The 19,749-nt window shown below is 44.5% G+C and overlaps 1 protein-coding gene across 1 annotated transcript in view; it reads left to right on the top strand.

Moving 5' to 3' along the window:
• The window catches only part of relt (RELT TNF receptor), a 96,544-nt gene that overhangs the window by 13,961 nt on the left and 62,834 nt on the right, over positions 1-19,749 (top strand). Inside the window, exons 2-5 of the mRNA XM_085999454.1 lie at positions 1,276-1,429; positions 1,526-1,588; positions 11,086-11,199; positions 12,238-12,416. Coding sequence (XP_085855580.1) covers positions 1,544-1,588; positions 11,086-11,199; positions 12,238-12,416 — 338 coding nt within the window. The 5' untranslated portion in view covers positions 1,276-1,429; positions 1,526-1,543. The remainder of the gene's footprint in view (positions 1-1,275; positions 1,430-1,525; positions 1,589-11,085; positions 11,200-12,237; positions 12,417-19,749) is intronic.

A 19,749-nucleotide genomic window follows, 5' to 3' on the forward strand; every position in this document is an offset into this window, starting at 1 on the left:
GAGGTTAGGCAGGCAACCTGTTCTCGCATCTCCACCAAGAGATGAATAAATAGAAGAATTATGCCTGTAACGTCCGTGTGTCATTGAGACACGGACTGCAGAAGTTGGTTATAACAGGTGTTTACTGAATGGAGACAAAACTGGAACTACTATACAAAGTTACAACAGAGGCTTATATACAGGGGTGGTCACTACTGGTACTGCAGTATACAGGGGCTGCAGAATATAGTTCCTTCTTCAAGGTACATACACTACAATGCCGCGTGTTTAATAAAATGTCTTGAACAGGATCTAGAGATTTTCCCACACAAAGGACTATGTGGGTGAAGCTGCCTGGCAGGAGTGCACAGTAAGAAAATGACTTCCCATATAAAGTTTAAATCAATGTTCCCATTAATTTAGAGATATTTCTGTTAGTTAGCAACAGATCTCGGTGTTCAGTTTTAGGATATATCCACCAATGAAGCAAAAATGCTTTTTTAAAAATCCCCTTATAACGAGGTGCTGGGTTGAGACTGCACTAGCACACGTTTCACATGGTACACTTGCAGCCAGCAATGAGAGATTTTCATCTGTCGGTCAGGCTGGAATCAAACCAAGGTTCTAAAGGTGAAAAGACCTAGGGGGTCACTGTTTAAAAATAAGGGGTTGCCCATTTAAGACAGAGATGAGGAGAAATTTTTTCACAGAGGGTTTTGAGTCTTTGGAACTCTCTTCCTCAGAGGGCGGTGGAAGCAGAGTCTTTGAATATTTTTAAGGCAGAGGTAGATAGATTCTTGATAAGCAAAGGGGTGAAAGGTTATCGGGGGTAGGCGGGAATGTGGAGTAATCAGATCAGCCATGATCTTATTGAATGGCGGAGCAGGCTCGAGGGGCCGAGTGGCCTACTCCTGCTCCTAATTGGTATGTTCGTATGTAAGACCATGTGGTAGACAAGGTGGATTCTGCTGCACCTGCTCTTGTGCTACTTTCTCTGATTGATTGGACTAATTAGCACAGTAGGGCACTGGTTTTCTCTGTTGTGGAGAAGCTGCTGATTTCCAATTCCCAGCAATATTCATTTGCAGGAGCACATGAAGAATTACACCTGGGAAGGGGGAAGAGCAGAGGAAGCCATCGTCTTGAACAGAAAGTTTTCGAGCAGAACAGTCAGTGTTTTTCAAAGGCTGGTAGAAATTTCACGGTATGGTAACAATAACACTTGGGAAGAGAAGGCACGGTGAATGTAGCAGGCTGAGCATTAACTCACTACTTTCCATTTTCTCTTCTCCATAGGTGTGTACCCACTGTCAACCTGTGCTGGCAGCTGTGTCACTAAGTAAGGAGTGTGCGTACCAGAAAGACTTTAAACTGAGATTGAAGACACAGTAGCTCCTGTTAGCAAACAGCATATCTACTGTGGCCTTCCATCAGACAAAGGACTGCCCAGGTCTGTATCTGAGATTTGTTTGAGTACAAATGACACCGAACTGGGTGCTCAATGTCGGATTCTGATCTTCTGTTGTGCCTTCTGTTCTCTCATCAGGTCTGATGCACATTGAAGATGAAGAGGAACCCCCTTTATTGCTTATTATTCTGTTACCTCACAGTGAGTATCTTTTACAGACGAATGTTTCAGCATTGAGCATTTGTTTTCGAGGTGCTGGCAGGGTAATTACGAAGGGAGATCATGACCTTTGGCTTCATGAAGTTCGCCCCAAATAAGTTAAAATACATCATCAGCTCAGATACTGATCCTGCGGGCTAAGCTCGATTTTATTCTGGTGCATTGAAAAATTGGATACGTGGCTGAAGAAACCCAGAGTTTTAAAATGGAAAAGGCAAGGAAAAATAGGGGGGAATGGTTTGTGTTCCCTCTACGTTCGCACACAGACAGCTCATGCATAAGAAGTATTTCCATTTTTTTTAAAAACTTAAAAAAAAGAAAGTCCTATTACTTTGGCCAAACTTCCACAGAAAGGTCTGGAGGAAGAAGTGTTGTGCAGGGTGAGACACGGTCGTGGGAGGATTACAGTGGTTTGGCATCACAGAGGCAAACCCTTTGCACATACAGGGTTCTGGGATGGAGCCCTTTTTAGTTACCAAGGCTACAATTTGGCTTGGGCCGCATACCAGGTCTGTGTTGGATTTGGATGAATTCAGCATTCTGGTATCAACATCAACAACTTTCATTTATATAACACCTTTTAAACTTAGTAAAACATCCCAAGGCATTTCACAGGAGCATAATCAGACAGAAATTGACACTGAGCCAAAGAAGGAGACCTTGGGACAGCTTGGTCAAAGAGGTAGGCTTTAAGGAGTGTCTTAAAGGAGGAGAGAGAAGTTTAGAAAGGGAATTCCAGAGCTTGGGGCCTAGATTGCCAAAGGCACGGCCATCAATGGTGGGGTGAAGGAAGTCAGGGATGCACAAGGGGCCAGTATTGGAGGAACGCAGAGTTCTCGGAGGGCTGTAGGGCTGGAAGAGGATACGAAGAAAGGGAGGGGCGAGGCGACTGAGGGATTTGAACACAGGGATGAGAATTTTAAATTTGAGGCGTTGGTGGACCCTGAGCCAATATAGGACATCGAGAACAGGGGTGATGGGTAACAGAACTTGGTGCAAGTTAAGCTACAGGCAGCAGAGTTTTGAATGAATAAACAGCTGTTTACGCCGTTTGTCCAGGGTTTCTGCTGAAGTTGCAGTGGGAGAACAGTACGGATTCAGGACCATTAGGAGTAAGATTGTCACCTTCTGACAGGCCCAGAACTGGATGGGGTAAGGGGCTCAAGGTTGAAGTTCTGATTTTTGCTTTGCAAACTTTTTAAATTACCTGTAACATTATTGTTTCTGCTTCATAAGACGCAAGTGTAAAAAAAAAAAATGGACTTCAGTTTCAAATACCAGACTTGTGAGGGACAAACTCCTGCTGTTGATTTTTTATCGAAAATGCTGCTGTCAGTGTATCAAGATTTGCATGCTCTGTATTCCAAACAACTTTTCCTTAAAATTACCAACCGGATAAATTTAGACACCGGGCACTCAAAAACTGGGCAGATGGTATCATGAGTTGTGAGGGACATTTTAAGTAACCCTTTGTACCCACGAACCATATGAATATCAGGAGAGTGCTAGGCCTGTAGTAATCAGAAGTGTGGCACGATGGGCTAAGTGTTTCCGACACCCTGCACCACTGCTGGCAACTCGCATGCAACAACAACAATAACAACACATATTTATATAGCGCCTTTAACGTAATAAAACTTCCCACGGCGCTTGAACCATACAAAATTCTTACAGGGCTTGACAGGGTAGATGCAGGGAGGATGTTTCCCCTGGCTGCGGAGTCTAGAACCAGGGGTCACAGTCTCAGAATAAGGGGTTGGCTATTGAGGACTGAGATGAGGAGAAATTTCTTCACTCACAGGGTGGTGAATCTTTTGGAATTCTCTACCCCAGAGGGCTGTGGAGGCTCAGTCGTTGAGTATATTCAAGACAGAGATCGATAGATTTTTGAATATTAAGGGTAGCAAGGGGATAGTGCAGGAAAGTGGAGATGAGGTAGAAGATCAGCCATGATCTTATTGAATGGCGGAGCAGGCTCGACTGGCCTACTCCTGCTCCTAGTTCTTCTGTTCTTATGCTTCACAGGAGTGTTATAAAAACATTTTTTTGACACAGAGCCATATAAGGAGATGTTAGGGCAGATGCCCAAAAGCTTGGCCGAAGAGGTAGGTTTTATGGAGTGTCTTAAAGGAGGAAAGAGAAGTGGAGAGGCGGAGAGATTTGGGAAGGGAATTCCAGAGCTTAGGACTTGGGAAGCTGAAGGCACGGCTGGCAATGGCGGAGCATTTAAAATCGGGGATGTTCAAAAGGCCAGAATAGGCAGAGCGCAGAGGTCTAGCTTGTCTGACATCCAGCAGTGGATGAGTAGAAATTTGTCAGAAAAATCATGGAGGGTGGGGGTGGCTGCCCACTATATCATTTGGAGCGGGGCTCTTGAAAAATTTATTTGGCCACTGTCCCCTCCCCCTTAGTCTTTGGCCACACCGTGGCTGTACACTGAGCCGCAGACTGCATTGGCGGTCCCAGAATGGCCATTCGCTACAAATCGGACTTTCCAGCTGCAGCGAAAGACTCCAGGCTGGATCAGCTTTATCCCAGCAGGATCAGTATTTGAGCTGAATGTGTATTTTTAGAGCATGTAGCTCAGTGCAGAATGATGAGTCAGTACAGACTCCTGCATGTACCGACTTAAAACCCATTGATGCACACCGTCGTACGGGTTCTTGAAAATATTTTGTGGCATCGTTATGGTGACATTGTCAGCAAAACTCCCAATTAGCTTTTGTTTTCTTCACTGTTCATTCTTGGAGGATCAAAGTTTAGTGAAAACGCTGCAGTGTGTAATTTAGTGTTTAGTGGACTTCATGTGGTGCAGTCTCTGGCATAATTATTCCTGGCAAGCTTTCATATCAGCAAACGTTAGACCTGCCATTTCCTAATATCATAACACAGTAAATCTGTTACATAGTGGGTCACATTGTGTTGGAGATTTAAATTAAACACAAAATGAGTGCTGGAAATCCGAAATTCTCAGCAGGTCAGTCAGTACCTGCAAGAGAAACATCGGTGGGACACCTGCAACAGAAAACAACTGGTTAATCCACAACCAGATGCTGGTGTTCTACACTCCAGCCCTTGCTGTTGTTATTCCATGTTGTGAATGTTGCCTTGCATACGGTGGGTTTAGTGCACATGGACCATGTACAGCAGGCACCTCAAAGCACTGGAGAGGTACCACCAACGCTGCCTCCGCAAGATCCTGCAAATCCATTGGCAGGATAGATGCACCAACGTCCGTGTTCTCGCTCAGGCCAGCATCGAAGCTTTGCCCACGCTCGATCAGCTCCGATGGACGGGTCACATCGTCCGCATGCCCGATACGAGACTCCCAAAGCAAGCGCTCTACTCGGAGCTCCGACATGGCAAGAGAGCCCCAGGTGGACAGAAGAAACGCTTTAAGGAAACCCTCAAAGCCTCCTTGAAAAAGTGCAACATCCCCACCGACACCTGGGAATCCCTGGCCCAAGACTGCACAAAGTGGAGGAGAAGCATCCGGGAAGGTGCCGAACACCTCGAGTCTCTTCGCCGGGAGCAAGCAGAAGCCAAGCGCGAACAGCGGAAGGAGCGCACATCAAACCAAGAACCCAACCCACCCGCCCTTTCAACCACCGTCTGCCCCACTTGTGACAGACTGTAGGTCCCGCATTGAACTCATCAGTCACCTGAGATCTCATTTCTAGTGTGGAACCAAGTCATCCTCGGTTCCGAGGGACTGCCTAAGAAGGGTTTAGTGCAATAAACAATTCAGTGGCTCGATCACTCACGCAACAGACACTGATCCTTCAGCAGGGATTCAACAATTTACTGGCTGTCCCTATAATTTGATTCTAAAAAGCTGCTTTGAATTTATTTCTAACTTGTTATTACCATGAACTCTGCTAAGCTAATGAGTCATTTTTCTAAATTTAGGGAAACCTTTTATGTAGAATAAAAATGAACTGATTTAGAAAAATGTTCTCTGTTCAGGAGCAAGCTGTGCCCCAGCTTCATTATGAACAGAGAACATTTTCACAAATCAGTTTGGATCATCTGTCCTACAAACGGCTTTTCCTTGTGTTCTGTGCATGAAAGAATGACCTCCAAATATGGGAAGAGAATTGAAGGTATACAGAATCGGGCTTTATCAAATGTTAAGAGTAATTGCGGGCTGAATGGGAGCTGAGCTTCTTTGTTGCAGCTTTAGCAATGGTGACATCCATTTGAGGTCAGGTGAAGGAGAACTAATATCAAAATGATCTCTCTTAATGAAAAGTGAAGGGCCCAGAAATTCGGGTTGGAGGCTTCCCGCGGGTGCAAGCCCCCGACCTGCACTTGCCTACCGCGCTTGCCATTGTGTTGTGGGCTTGCGTGTGATTCCGATCCTGGGCCTCCTCCAGCTGCCGGCGCGCAGTGCTCGCGTATCCCAGGGGCGCAGTTAGTTCGAAGTGTCCCCTGGGATCATGTGGGCCATGGAGAGCCAATCGTAGCAGGGAATCTCCATTCATAAATTTGACAGGAAGACCTGTCAAATCTATGAATAGAGATCAGCCCCAAAACCTAACTAAAACTTCAAATACATTTTTTTTTAAATCGCATTTTAAAAATAACTATAAATTACATAAAATAACTATTTTAAACAATAATTTAAATTTTTGAAAAAATTAATTACAGTTTTTAATGGGGCTAAAAATAAATTTACCTTTTTTTAAAGTATTTAAAAATAATAAACCTGTGGAAAAAATGTTTTAATTTTACTTAATTCACCACTTACCTTGTTAAAAGCAGGCCTTGCGACAGCTTTTTAAATGCGCAGCTGCTGGAGACTTACCCTCCCGGAGAAACCTGTTTTTAAAAAAAAAAAAAAAAAAAATGAGAGTTCCCGGCGTACGTGCTGTCTCTCTCTGGCACACATGTTTGACCCTCGAACCCCTTCCTTCAAGGGAATGGAAGTTCCGGTTTCCAGCGCATGCGCAGTGCATGCACAAAACCGGCACTTTCGTTGGCCCTACGCGTAAGTACACAGCACGTACTCACCTGTGGGGACCCGAATTTCTGGCCCAAGAGATTTAAAAGCGAGTAATGAAGAGATTTAGCATGTGTAACCTCCTCCAGCCCTACAACCCTACAACCCTCCGAGATCTCTGTGTTCCTCCAATTCTGGCCTCTTGCGAATCCCCGATTTTAATCGATCCACCATTGGTGGCCGTGCTTTCAGCTGCCTAGACCCTAACTCTGGAATTCCCTTCCTAACCCGCTCTGCCTCTGAAACCCTCTCTTTCCTCCTTTAAGACACTTCTTAAAACCTACCTCTTTGACCAAGCTTTTGGTCACCTATCCTATTATCTCCTTATGTGGCTCAGTGGCAAATTTTGTTTGATAATGCATCTGTGAAGCGCCTTGGGACTTTTACTACATTAAAGGCGCTGTATAAATGCAAGTTGTTGTTGTAGGTGAGCAAACCCTATACAGCAGACAGCACAAGTCACCATGAATGCATGGAACTGGGACTGCATGTGCATCATTGATAATCTTCCATTAACAGAGCAGGCGTCCGTGGAAATGAAGTAGTCCGTGCTCTGGTGGATTCGGTGCTGATCTAGCATGCTGCACCTCGGAGCAGTCAAAAGCAAGTCTTAATTGCTGGATAATACTACAGAGATCCATTGTAATTCTCGTTGATGCTGTTGCGGCTGCTTAATTGCACTTGCTGATGAGGTAGCGACAATAGTTGGCATGACGAGAGTGGAATTATAAAATGGTGATTTTCCTGGGACTGTGCCCAAGTGCAATGAATCACCTAGATGCTGTGAATATCAGAAAATTGGATAGGGCAGGGGGTATGCCTGTGAATGGAACCTCCCCGATTTTCCTTCCCCTTAAATTAATGAACGGATGGTAAATTAGTTGGGCTCTTTTGCAGCCGTGTCCTCCAACCTACCTGGTTTTCTGAAAATTGCTGGGTTCAGGACATCCAGTGCGCCTGGGCACAGGTCCAGGAAAGTGTCCCTCATACTTTCTGCTCACCCCACGCTGGTACATTCATTGCCAGGCTTTAGGGTGACTGGACTGCCAGCGCCCATAGAACTGCGCCTTAGAATATGGTAGTACCTTGAGGAGCAATTTGAAAACAATCAGTAAGTGAAGTTGCCACCCATGGCAGGGAGCTCTGCGAAAATGATGCGCTCCTTTGTGGAGGTGGCCTCACTTATTCTGGATGAGCTGACACTGGCAATGTCACACCCCGCTCAGTGCCGATGCAGCAAAAAATCCTTGTGCGGTGTAATGGCAGCATTAACGGAGCATTAAATTCAGCCCCTCAGCCAGAAGGAATATGTGAACCTGCTGAGTCATAGAGTTATACAGCACAGAAAGAGGCCCTTCGGCCCATCGTGTCTGCACCGTCCATCAATCCCTGTTCAGTCTAATCCCATTTTCCAGCATTTGGTCCATAGCCTTGTATGCAGTGGCATTTCAAGTGCTCATCCAAATGCTTCTTGAATGTTGTGAGGGTTCCTGCCTCTACCACCCTTTCAGGCAGTGAGTTCCAGATTCCAACCACCCTCTGGGTGAAAAAGTTCCTCCTCAAATCCCCTCTAAATCTCCTGCCCCTTACCCTGAATCTATGCCCCCTTGTTATTGACCCCCCTACTAAGGGGAAAAGTTCCTCTTTATCTACCCTATCTACGCCCCTCATCATTTTGTACACCTCAATCAGGTCCCCCCTCAGCCTTCTTTGCTCCAAGGAAAACAACCCCAGCCTGTTTAGTCTTTCTTCATAGCTGAGGCGCTCCATCCCAGGTAACATCCTGGTGAATCTTCTCTGCACCCTCTCCAAAGCAATCACATCCTTCCTATAGTGAGGCGACCAGAACTGCACACAGTACTCCAGCTGTGGCCTCACCAGCGTTTTGTACAGCTCCATCATAACCTCCCTGCTCTTATATTCTATGCCTCGGCTAATGAAGGCAAGTATCCCATATGCCTTTTTAACCACCTTGTCTACCTGTTCCGCTGCCTTCAGGGATCTATGTACATGTACACCAAGGTCCCTCTGACCCTCTGTACTTCCTAGGGTCCTACCACTCATTGTGTATTCCCTTGCCTTATTTGTCCGTCCAAAATGCATCACCTCGCACTTTTCAGGGTTAAATTCCATTTGCCACTTTTCCGCCCATCTGACCAACCCGTTTATATCGTCCTGTAGCCTGAGGCTTTCCTCCTCGCAATTTACCACCCCACCAATTTTCGTGTCATCCGCAAACTTACTGATCATACCTTTTACATTCTCATCCAAATCATTTATGTAGATCACAAACAGCAAGGGACCCAGCACCGATCCCTGAGGTACCCCACTGGACACAGGCTTCCAGTCACAAAAGCAACCTTCGACCATCACCCTCTGCCTCCTGCCACTCAGCCAGTTTAGGATCCAACGCGCCAAGGCACCCTGGATCCCATGGGCTCTTACCTTCTTGACCAGTCTCCTATGCGGGACTTTGTCAAAAGCTTTGCTGAAGTCCATGTAAACCACATCCACAGCATTTCCCTCATCCACACACCTAGTCACCCCCTCGAAAAATTCAATCAGATTTGTCAGACATGATTTACCCTTGACAAAGCCATGCTGACTATCCCCGATTAATCCTTGCCTCTCCAAGTGGAGACTAATTTTGTCCCTCAGAATTTTTTCCAATAATTTCCCTACCACAGATATTAGGCTCACTGGCCTGTAATTCCCTGGTTTATCCCTGCTACCCTTCTTGTATAATGGTACTACGTTAGCTGTTTCCAGTCCTCTGGTACATCCCCTGTGGCCAGAGAGGTTCTGAAAATTTGTGTCAGAGTCCCTGCAATCTCCTGCTTTGCCTCATACAACAGCCTGGGATACATCTCGTCCGGGCCTGGGGATTTATCCACGTTTTGGCCTGCTAAAACCGCTAGTACCTCCTCCCTCTCGATGCTAATATGTTCAAGTATGTGCGTCACCATAAAACAAGTGACGTGGTTCTCGTATGTATCTGAGAATTGGCGCAGGTGACGAGATTCTGTGTGTTCCCGCACCCCTCGCTCATTTTGTGATGCCACAGGAATTTTTTTTTTTTTAAACAGGAAATGACTTTCAGCAATACGCATCTGCGCCTCGGAGTATATTGGAAATCTGCAACAGAGACAGCTTGTTGATGATTTAGTGCGATGAGTCAGGGAATGGTTACATGGATTCGTGTACTGATCCCTGCCTCGGCGTTATGTGGAACAATGGAGAGGGGGGGAGGGGGATCACCACTGTGCAACTGCCCAGGGCTGTCCAGCCAAGAAGAGTCTGGGAGAAAATAGCTGAAAAAAGGGGGATAAAGTAAAAAGCAATTGATAGCTTGGCTGGACAGCAGTCCCGAGGTCAGGAGCACATCGTGAACTCCTGTGATGTGAGCCGAAGTACAGCAGTTTTTATTTCAGAATAATCCGTGTCAGAAGTTACCAAGAAAGTAATTTGTGGTCAATGCTAACTGATAGAAAAGAAAAATGAAACAGTCTTGCAGCATTTGGAAGAGTTTAAGAGCATAAATACTATTAAGTGACTCTTCCCCCTGACCGTACCAGTTCTGATGAACAATCCCACCTGAAACACTAACCAATCGTTCCCTTTCAGACACTGACTGCTCTGCCATGCATTGGCAGAATTAAAAAAAAAAAATTATTTTAAACATCTTGGGGTTGAAACTGCACTATCCGTTGTTAGTATTGAAGCATTGATGTGTTTTGTATGAAGTACGCTGGTCTGCTATTTTAGAATCGTAGAAGTTTACGGCACAGAAGGAGGCCATTCGGCCCATCGTGCCTGTGCTGGCCAAGAAAGAGCCATCCAGCCTAATCCCACTTTCCAGCTCTTGGTCCGCAGCCTTGTAGGTTACGGCACTTCAAGTGCACATCCAAGTACTTTTTAAATGCGGTGAGGGTTTCTGCCTCTACCACCCTTTCAGGCAGCAAGTTCCAGACCCACCCCCACCACCCTCTGGGTGGAAAAAAATATATATGGATATGAGCATGTTATTCTTTTAGTGCAATTGCTATAGTGCAAGCCGGGCGATGGTGAATCGGTAGCCCGTTTTACATCTCCCCGTTATTCTCTCCATTGGCTTCACACACAAGACATCGCTGGCAGACGCTGGAGCTTAGACTTTCCAATTGTCATTATTTCAACATCCGGAGGTGTCCCGTTTTAAAAGTAATTGGGTTCCCGCTAGTGTTGAGCTAACGCCGTTCAGAAAATCCAGGCCTCGGTCCCTGTATTTGGAGAACGGCAGTGGAGGGAGGGGGGGGGCGGGAAACTGGGGTTCCAGCACATGAAGGGTTAATGGAATGCTAACCCAGCTGCTTGTCAGAAGGTGACATTATAATTCCGTAGCATTTATGAGCCGCCTCACTGAGCAATTTGGTGGGCACAGCTAGGAGTGAGGTGGCTGAATGATTGTGTCACTAACTGTGTGTCTGTACTCTCATAGCTGCTGAGCTGGCAAAGTGTGAAGATGCTCCAGTGTGGCGAGCAGGAACTTGAGGACAACAGAGGTCAGTGCATCCCCTGCTTTCACTGTCCTCCAGGGCAAGAGCCTAACAAGGTAATAAATACACTCTTTAATGTCTAATGCTTGGTGCTTTCTGTCTGTATATATTATATATAACCATATATCTTTCCAAAGCCAGTGACTGCATACAGTAAAAAGCTCCGAGAGTTGATGATCACAAGGGGGGCGATTTGAACCCTAGCCGCCCGGCGGACCGTTTCCTGCCCTGGAGTTGCCAGCAGCCCACCATTTTAGTGTGCGTGCGTGCGTACAAGGCGTTGCTTAACCGGGAGGTCAGCGGGCAAGGGAACAGAGTTTGTGGCGGGGACCAAAGACAATGGCTTCGGTCATCCCAATATTTAATTGGAGACAATCTCTGCTCATCCAGAATTTGGAGATCGTGGATGTAGTGTCCGTGTGTAGATAAAGACACTGAAGACAGGAGTTGGTTCATAGGTATTTACTAAGCAAGTCTGGGGGGGGGGGGTTTCTAAAGGATATACACAATACACAGGCTTATATAGCCCAAGTGGCAATTACCGGCATTACGCACACCTGGGGCTCTTAAAGGCACATACACCACAATTGCTCTTAAAGGCACATACACCACAGTGGAGGGGTCGAGAGAAGTGGTGGTGAGGTAGAGCTGGAAACTGACGCTGTGTTTTCCGATGATGTCGCCAAGGGGCAACATGTAGATGAGAAATAGGGGGCCAAGGATAGATCCTTGAGGGAACACCAGAGATAATGACCAGAGGTAATAAAGGGATTCATGTAATCATAAAATGCTTAAATTATTGAGAGAATTTTTTATATGAATTGTTATTATTTTATAATATGAATATTGTATTATCACTGTCCAATAGTCACTTCTGCCCTACACTTTTAAAAGCCCTCATTAGTTTAGGAAATAATCTTTTGGTAATTATAGAAAGTACAGTAAAACCTTAATTGGCCCTATATTTTATAATCATCATTATCATGTCTTCAACTTAATGACATAATTGTAAACATATGAAACTGCTTTGGGACTGCCTGTTTGGGAAAGATAATTGCTTCTTACTGTACTAAAATGTAATCTATGTTCTTTAGAAATGTGGCTATGGAAAAGGCTTTAAAATGAGCTGCAGAAGCTGCACACTGGCCACCTTTTCAGACACCTATGGTTCTGGATCCTGCAAACCACACACGGACTGTGCGAGTTTGAGGAAGATCTATGTCCGTCTGGGGACAGCTACAACAGACGCTGTTTGTGGAGACTGTTTGCCAGGGTAATTAACCAGCCATTCTCTCTCTCATAAATTCTAGAGCATGCCCAACTGTTGGGAAACTTGGGTTTGTCCTATACGGTTATCTATCCCTCCATTTGAATGCCTAAATAAGTAACATTTGAAACATGTCAAATCTACTTGCTAAGACCTAGTAAAGGATCATGCTGTGACTGGGACAGCCCAGCTGCAATTTGTGATGCGCTATTATGCATTATGATGATGTGATTGGCTATGTGCTTATGTATAGTCTTGGGGATTGCATGTGTCTGCTTGTTTGCTCCCCCATCAATTGCAATGTTACCAGTTGAATTTCAACGATTGTATCTGTGAACAAATGATTGTGATGTACCAACTTTTAAATTAGCGTAGTTCCCCACTGAAGCTGAAACGATAGGCAAACAAGACCGACTTCTCAACAGCACCTGGCAGTACGTTTGGGAAGTGTGTGTGCTGCAGAGTAAGAGAATCCAACATTTTTTTTTCCCATTTCACAAAGTGAGACCCTCCAACACCACAAGGTCTGGCAACCCCCGGTGACAGTGAGATAAACGCATTAGCAGTATACCAATGGCTAAAACATTGGGGATGAAGTCCACAAACATAACTATGTGGACTAGTACAACTATCTCTGTAGGTTGGTCATTATATTCAAATGCTGCTGCACAAACTAACAGCTACATGTTGACTATCTCACAAGCACAATGCAATGTAATTGGCTTCAGCTTGCGCATATTATTTTAATTAAAAGCCAGCAGCGGTACATAGATATCCTTTATCATCAATACAATATAATTAGCTTCAGCCTCTGCACACTGTAGCTTGTAAACTGTAGGCTGCTGCACTGGCCTATAGCGGTGTGCCGACATCAAAAATATAATGGCTTAAAGATTAAAGCAGTAATTTTACCCTTAAACCTGTCGGAACATTCCAGAAAGTGAAAACAAAAAGGGCCAGTTCATTGTATGATTTCTGCAGTGTTTTAAATAGGTAACATATCGGGAATGATGTTGGGAAACACATAAAAGGGTGGTAGAAGTTTGGCACTCTCTTCCACAAACAGTAATTGATGCTGGGGCAATTGTTAATTTTAAATCTGAGTGATAGATTTTTGTTAACCAACGGTATTAAGGGATATGGGCCAAAGGCGGGTGTATGGAGTTAGGTCACAGATCAGCCATGATCTCACTGAATGAATGGTGGAACAGGCTTGAGGGGCTAAATGGCCTACTCCTGTTCCCATGTTCCTATAACTATGAACTAGAAAGTGTTTTCCAGCATTAAGGAAAGATTATTTTGCAGAAGTGATGAAAAAATACCTTTACAAATCTTCCAAAACAGAGGAATAAATTAAATGCCATTTTAATAGAATATATTAAAAATATCATAGTCTGCACTAAGATTCTCTCATAATTCTCTAAGCAGTACTGAATTTTTAATCTGCATCAGATTCACAGGAAAGAACCTCTGTAAATTCAGCCGCTGACTGAACTGAGATCATTAGTCATTGTGACACCTCAACCTATACCCTCAAGTGTCTAAGGACTCATTAGATGTGAAACACTTTGGGATGTTCTGACGCCTACCCTATTTGTATAATCTGATCCAAGTATATTATGTCATTGTGCACTTAATGTAAAATAGCCATCACAGCACTGTAACACATTCTGTGCTCTGAGTCCTAGGGACTCCCTGACTGTTGGGAAAGGGAACTATGGGGTGGGGTGGGAAGTATCTGAGTATCTCTGGATTACTACTTCATGCATTTTGGGTGGCTTCTTAGGTGACTGCAGCCTTTTGTGAGGTGACCTGTGGACTGATGTCAGGCTAACTGGCCTATCGTTCCCTGTTTTCTCTCTCCCTCCTTTCTTGAATAGCAGTGCTACTACATTTGCCACTTTTCAATCCACTGGGACCATTCCAGAATCTAGGGAATTTGGACGATCGCAACCAATGCATCCACTATCTCTGCAGCCACCTGTTTTAGAACTCTAGGATGTAGGCCATCACGTCCACATGTGTATTCATCAAGTACACACATCATCTATTTTTCCTTCCTACATGTAGCACATTACACTTGTCTATTTTAAATTTCATCTGTCCACTTACATATTTTGTCAAAATCAACTGCCCCTCCTAATTTGGTATCACCTGTAAATTTGATCACTTCAGAATCCAGGCCATTTATGTAAATTAGAAACCATAGTGTTGCCAACACTGAGCCCTGATGTACTCCACTCAGTACTTCCACCTAGTCTGACATAACTCCTCTAATTAATGCTCGCTGTTTCCTACCCTTCAGCTAGTTTCTTATCCATTCCGAGGGTTTACTATGAATTCCCAGTTTAATTCATAGCCTTACATGTGGAACTTTGTGGCAACTAAATACTGTGGCAACAAGAGCAGGTCAGAGGCTGGGTATTCTGCGGTGAGTGTCTCACCTCCTGACTCCCCAAAGCCTTTCCATCATCTACAAGGCAGGAGTGTGATGGAATACTCTCCACTTGCCTGGATGAGTGCAGCTCCAACAACACCCAAGAAGCTTGACACCATCCAAGACAAAGCAGCCCACTTGATTGGCACCCCATCCACCACCTTAAACATTCACTCCCTCCACCACCGGCGTACCGTGGCTGCAGTGTGTACCATCTACAAGATGCACTGCAGCAACTCGCCAAGGCTTCTTCGGCAGCACCTCCCAAACCCGCGACCTCTACCACCTCGAAGGACAAGGGCAGCAGGCGCATGGGAACCCCATCACCTCCAAGTTCCCCTCCAAGTCACACACCATCCTGACTTGGAAATATATTGCCGATCCTTCATCGTCGCTGGGTCAAAATCCTGGAACTCCCTCCCTAACAGCACTGTGGGAGTACCTTCACCACACGGACTGCAGCGGTTCAAGAAGGTGGCTCACCACCACCTTCTCGAGGGCAATTAGGGTTGGGAAATAAATGCTGGCTTTGCCAGCGACGCCCAGATCCCAGGAACAAATTTTAAAAAAAATTTTGGAAGTTGAGGTACAACATGTCTTGGGGCTTACTACAGTCATTTTGGGTTGTCCGTTCCTCAATGAACTCGAGGAGCTTGATTAGGCAAGATTGTTCCCCTCTGAATCCATACTGAATGCTGATAAATAGGTTGGCCTGTAATTTGTGGTCAGCGACGAAGCAAAGGTGTTCGCCGCTGGCCCCGAAGTAACCTTCCTACAAAGATCTCGCCATCTCTGTGGCGAGAAGTTCGGCTTTTCCAATGTGCAGTTGAAATCAGCGTGAGTTAATGGGGAATTCCTAACGCGAGCTGCTGTGACGTCCACAAGCTGACTGAGCAGCCAATCACAATGCAGAAATGTTAGAGAGCAAAACAAAGATTAGGGCTCTCACATGGGGGAAAAGATAAACCTGAAATAAAGATGAACAAACTTAAAAAATAAAATTAATATTTTTTAAAGTTTCTTAAAAATTTGAATTTTTATTAAAATGGATAAATTTGACACTCCACAAATTTAAAATTAATTTTTCAGGGCTATAACCTTTGTTTAGCAGTCAATATGCTGTTAAAACCCCAGTTACACCTAATCCAAAAGGGTCTAACTTTTAATGGGATATTTAACAGCGATATTGCAGTGGAAGAGCCGAAGTTTTCGTCAATTTCCCTGATTCCACAGATTACACTGATTGCCGGCTGAGGGGTGCTGGCAGGGGGCGGGGGTGGGTCCAGAGTGCAGCCTGTGTTGGAGCAGTGAATGACTGACCGCAACTTCGGAATTTCCGCATTAGTACGCGCCTGCGCTACATCCTGAAGTTCCCGTCCGGCTCAAAGGGGTAATAACAGCGAACGCTGATGATCCTCAAGTTTACTACTGGTAAGGCTTAATGGGTCTGTCATTCCCTGTGTCTGTTCTGCCACCCTTTTTGAATATGAGCACTACATTAGGTTATTCCCAATCTAGTGTTACCTCCAGTATGCATTGACTCCCACATAATGATCATCCATGCCTCACAAATCTCCCCCCTAGCCTCTCCCAGCACACTGGGATAAATGCCATTAATACCTGGGGATTTATTTATTGTTGAGCCCATTTATCCTGTTTATAATACTTCCAACTCATTTATAATGAAGTCACTGATTTTACTTGGGATATTCTTTGTCTGCAGAGGACATGTTGCTCATACCTTCCCTTGTGAATACTCGGAGGAAGTGATCATTCAGGATATTTACTATATTATGCTCATGCTCGGGGGGGTCAAGCCTGTTTGTGCCTTTCATAGTTTTCACTTCTTCCCTGACTGCCCTTTTGCTTTGTGGCATTGAAACTTCTTTTTAACAACGAGATCCCTTCTCCTTTCTGCCTGCTGAATTTGGACAGGCCATTTTCCCTCTTTATCTCCCTTCTAATTGGTTTGTTAATCCACTTAGGGTCCTGCTTGCTGGTTTGGAGACGCTCAACATTATGTATTTACAATGTACTAGAATCTAAGGAGATAGTGGCTGTGGTCTCACCTCTTTCTCATTGTTTAAAATGACCACTCTCCATTCATTGATAGTCACTTTTAACTTAATGGGCCATATATTCCGATGCCTACGGGTTTGTACGCGCTGTGTACACACCCGTAGGGACATCAGAAATGCCAGTTTCAGGCATGCCAAGCGCAGGCGCTGAAAACCGGCATTTCCGATCTGTCAAGAATGCTCTTGACAGATCGGACGCCTGCCCTGGAGAAGGGCCTCTGCGAGGGGAGAGTTCCGCTTTTTGGAGAACCTCTGCCCGCAGAAAATATATGAAATAAATTAAATATTTTTGTTTAAAATATTTAATTTATTGTTATTTCAACTCATTTTAAAAATGTGATTTAAAAAAAAAAAATGTATTTAATGTTTTACAGTGTTTTTGGGGTGATCTCCATTCATATATTTGACAGGTCTATCTGTCAAGTGTATGAAGGGAGATTCCCTTCTCCCATTGGTTCCCCACGGCCCACGTGATCCCAGGGACGCTTGCGAACCGCATGCGCCTCTGGGATACGTGGGCCCTGCACATTTCGAGTTGGAGAGGCCCAGGAACGGAAGTGTCCGGACCTCGGGAGCCCTCGGGTAAGTCCGTAGATTTTTTCCAGACCGGAGGCCTCCGCACGCAGGAAGCCTCCGATTGGAAAATACGGCCCAATGCCTTTACCTTTGGCATTTCTTCGAGAACTTTACAGTGGGCTATTTTTTAATTGTCCCTTTTTATGCTGATTCAGTTGTGTTTTTTTTTACATTTCTTGGAAACGCTGGAAATATGAGACAACTTGCTCCTTCCAGCCATTTTGGCACAGCATTTGTTTTGGAGGATTCTGGGATATCTTTGTTTTAAATAAATTGTTGGACTAATGCATGAAATTCCTTCTTTATCAAACTTGGCATTCTTTCCTGTAACTTTGAGCTCAGATGCAATTTGCTATCTGCTTGCTGTGAGCTACACTAGTGGCTGATTAACCAGTGTTAAAGAGAACAGTTACTGGAATTTCACCCCCATACTGTCAGTGCGAATGGGTGGCTTAAGTTGTGTGTGGCAGCAAACTACTATGCGGGAATCTAAGATCATGCTGAACTTCTGGATCAGCAGAAAATAGGCACTGTTTGCATATATTTATTGCCAAATATATGTGCTTTACTGCGCTGCACAGGATATTTCCAATCTTAATGTCTAGACCCAGCCAGAACAACCTGATCTAATGCTTCTCATTTACCGTAATTTTAAAATCAGTTAACTGACCTCTGCCTAACATTGTCAGGGTGGCGACTTCTAAATCCAAGGCTCGGTTGGAAGTGCATTGCACTAACCTATGTTAGCTCATCAAATTGCTGAAAAATAGCTCCGGCTGTTGTAATACGCCAAGAGCATTGTTTCAATGACTCCAGTTACATAAGATTGTATTTATAGCTTCGAGCGGTACATTTTCCAATTATGCACTCACCGTGTGGAGAATCATCTGCCGGTAGCACAAACCAGAAAATTGCTCTTCTGCAACCCCTCATTTTCTACCAATTAAAATGCGATTTCTGGCAGCTGGGGCTTTGAAATGGGAGCGGGCAGTTGGAAAACTCACCCCATTGTTTCTTTTTACCCATGGCACTAATTCGAAGAAGAGCAGGGGAGTTATCCCTGGTGTCCTGGTCAATATTTATCCCTCAACCAACATCACTAAAACAGATTATCTGGTCATTATCACATTGCTGTTTGTAGGACCTTGCTGTGTGCAAATTGGCTGCCGCGTTTCCCACATTACAACAGTGACTCCACTTCAAAAGCACTTCATTGGCTGTAAAGTGCTTTGAGATGTCCGGTGGTCGTGAAAGGTGCTATATAAATGCAAGTCTTTCTATCTTTAAAAAAGTGAAGCATTTTATTTTAAGTGCAATGTGGCTGTTGACTGACTTAAATTGTTTGCAGAGAATGCTATTAATTATTACAGGAAATCCATTATCAACTGTACTTTTAACATTCTGACAGCAATTTGGATCCCTTATTCAGACTAATGCTGAAAAGTCCAAGTTTGTTGTCCAAGTTGTGATGCTCCCTTCTTTCCATTGAGTGACTGAGTTGAATAGTCTATTGATAAAGGAACGTGGCTGAGAATTAGCCCATCAATAGACAATTAAGAATGTGGGGGGGGGGGGGGAAGTGGGAACGTGGATATAAAATTCAAAGTACTTCGAATTTAAAATAAGGAAATGTTCAAACTTTTGTGAAATTTCAACATTTTTGACGTGCTGTTGAGTACCTCAAAAATGTGGCATCAATACTGTAGATACGTTTAGTGCAGCTGTTTAAGATTTGGGTGGGACACCATTCACCAAGTGTAGGAATCTGGGCTTGAATAAATCCTGTGGAAGGGTGTGAAATTTTATCTCGCTATCTGTTAAAAGAAAGAAACACTTGCATTTATATAGCACCTTTCACGAACACCGGATGTCTCAAAGTGCTTTACAGCCAATGAAGTACTTTTGAAGTAGAGTCACTGTTGTAATGTGGGAAATGTAAGAATCCTAAGAAAAATGAGTCTCAATGCAGGGGGCAGGAGGAGAGGAAGAGAAAACAAATGGGGAAAATGCCTCCCTCCCCCTCCCCCTTGACACTGGCTGTACTTCATACCCTATTGTCATATCTGACTGTGACCCCGTTTCTTATCTTAATTGTTTTATTGGCAATAGCTATACCATCTCACTGGTGGCCTGTGTCATCCCTGTCAGACATGGCTTATAAGAAAAATCAAGGGAGCAGAAAGGCCATGAGCATTGAAACTCATCCCTATAGTAACCTAAGTCCTATCACAGTATCCAGCTGCATTTT

This window comes from Somniosus microcephalus, chromosome 10, assembly GCF_052327205.1.
Source record: "Somniosus microcephalus isolate GS21.2 chromosome 10, FLI_Smic_1.0, whole genome shotgun sequence".
In the NCBI taxonomy this organism is placed as follows: domain Eukaryota; kingdom Metazoa; phylum Chordata; class Chondrichthyes; order Squaliformes; family Somniosidae; genus Somniosus; species Somniosus microcephalus.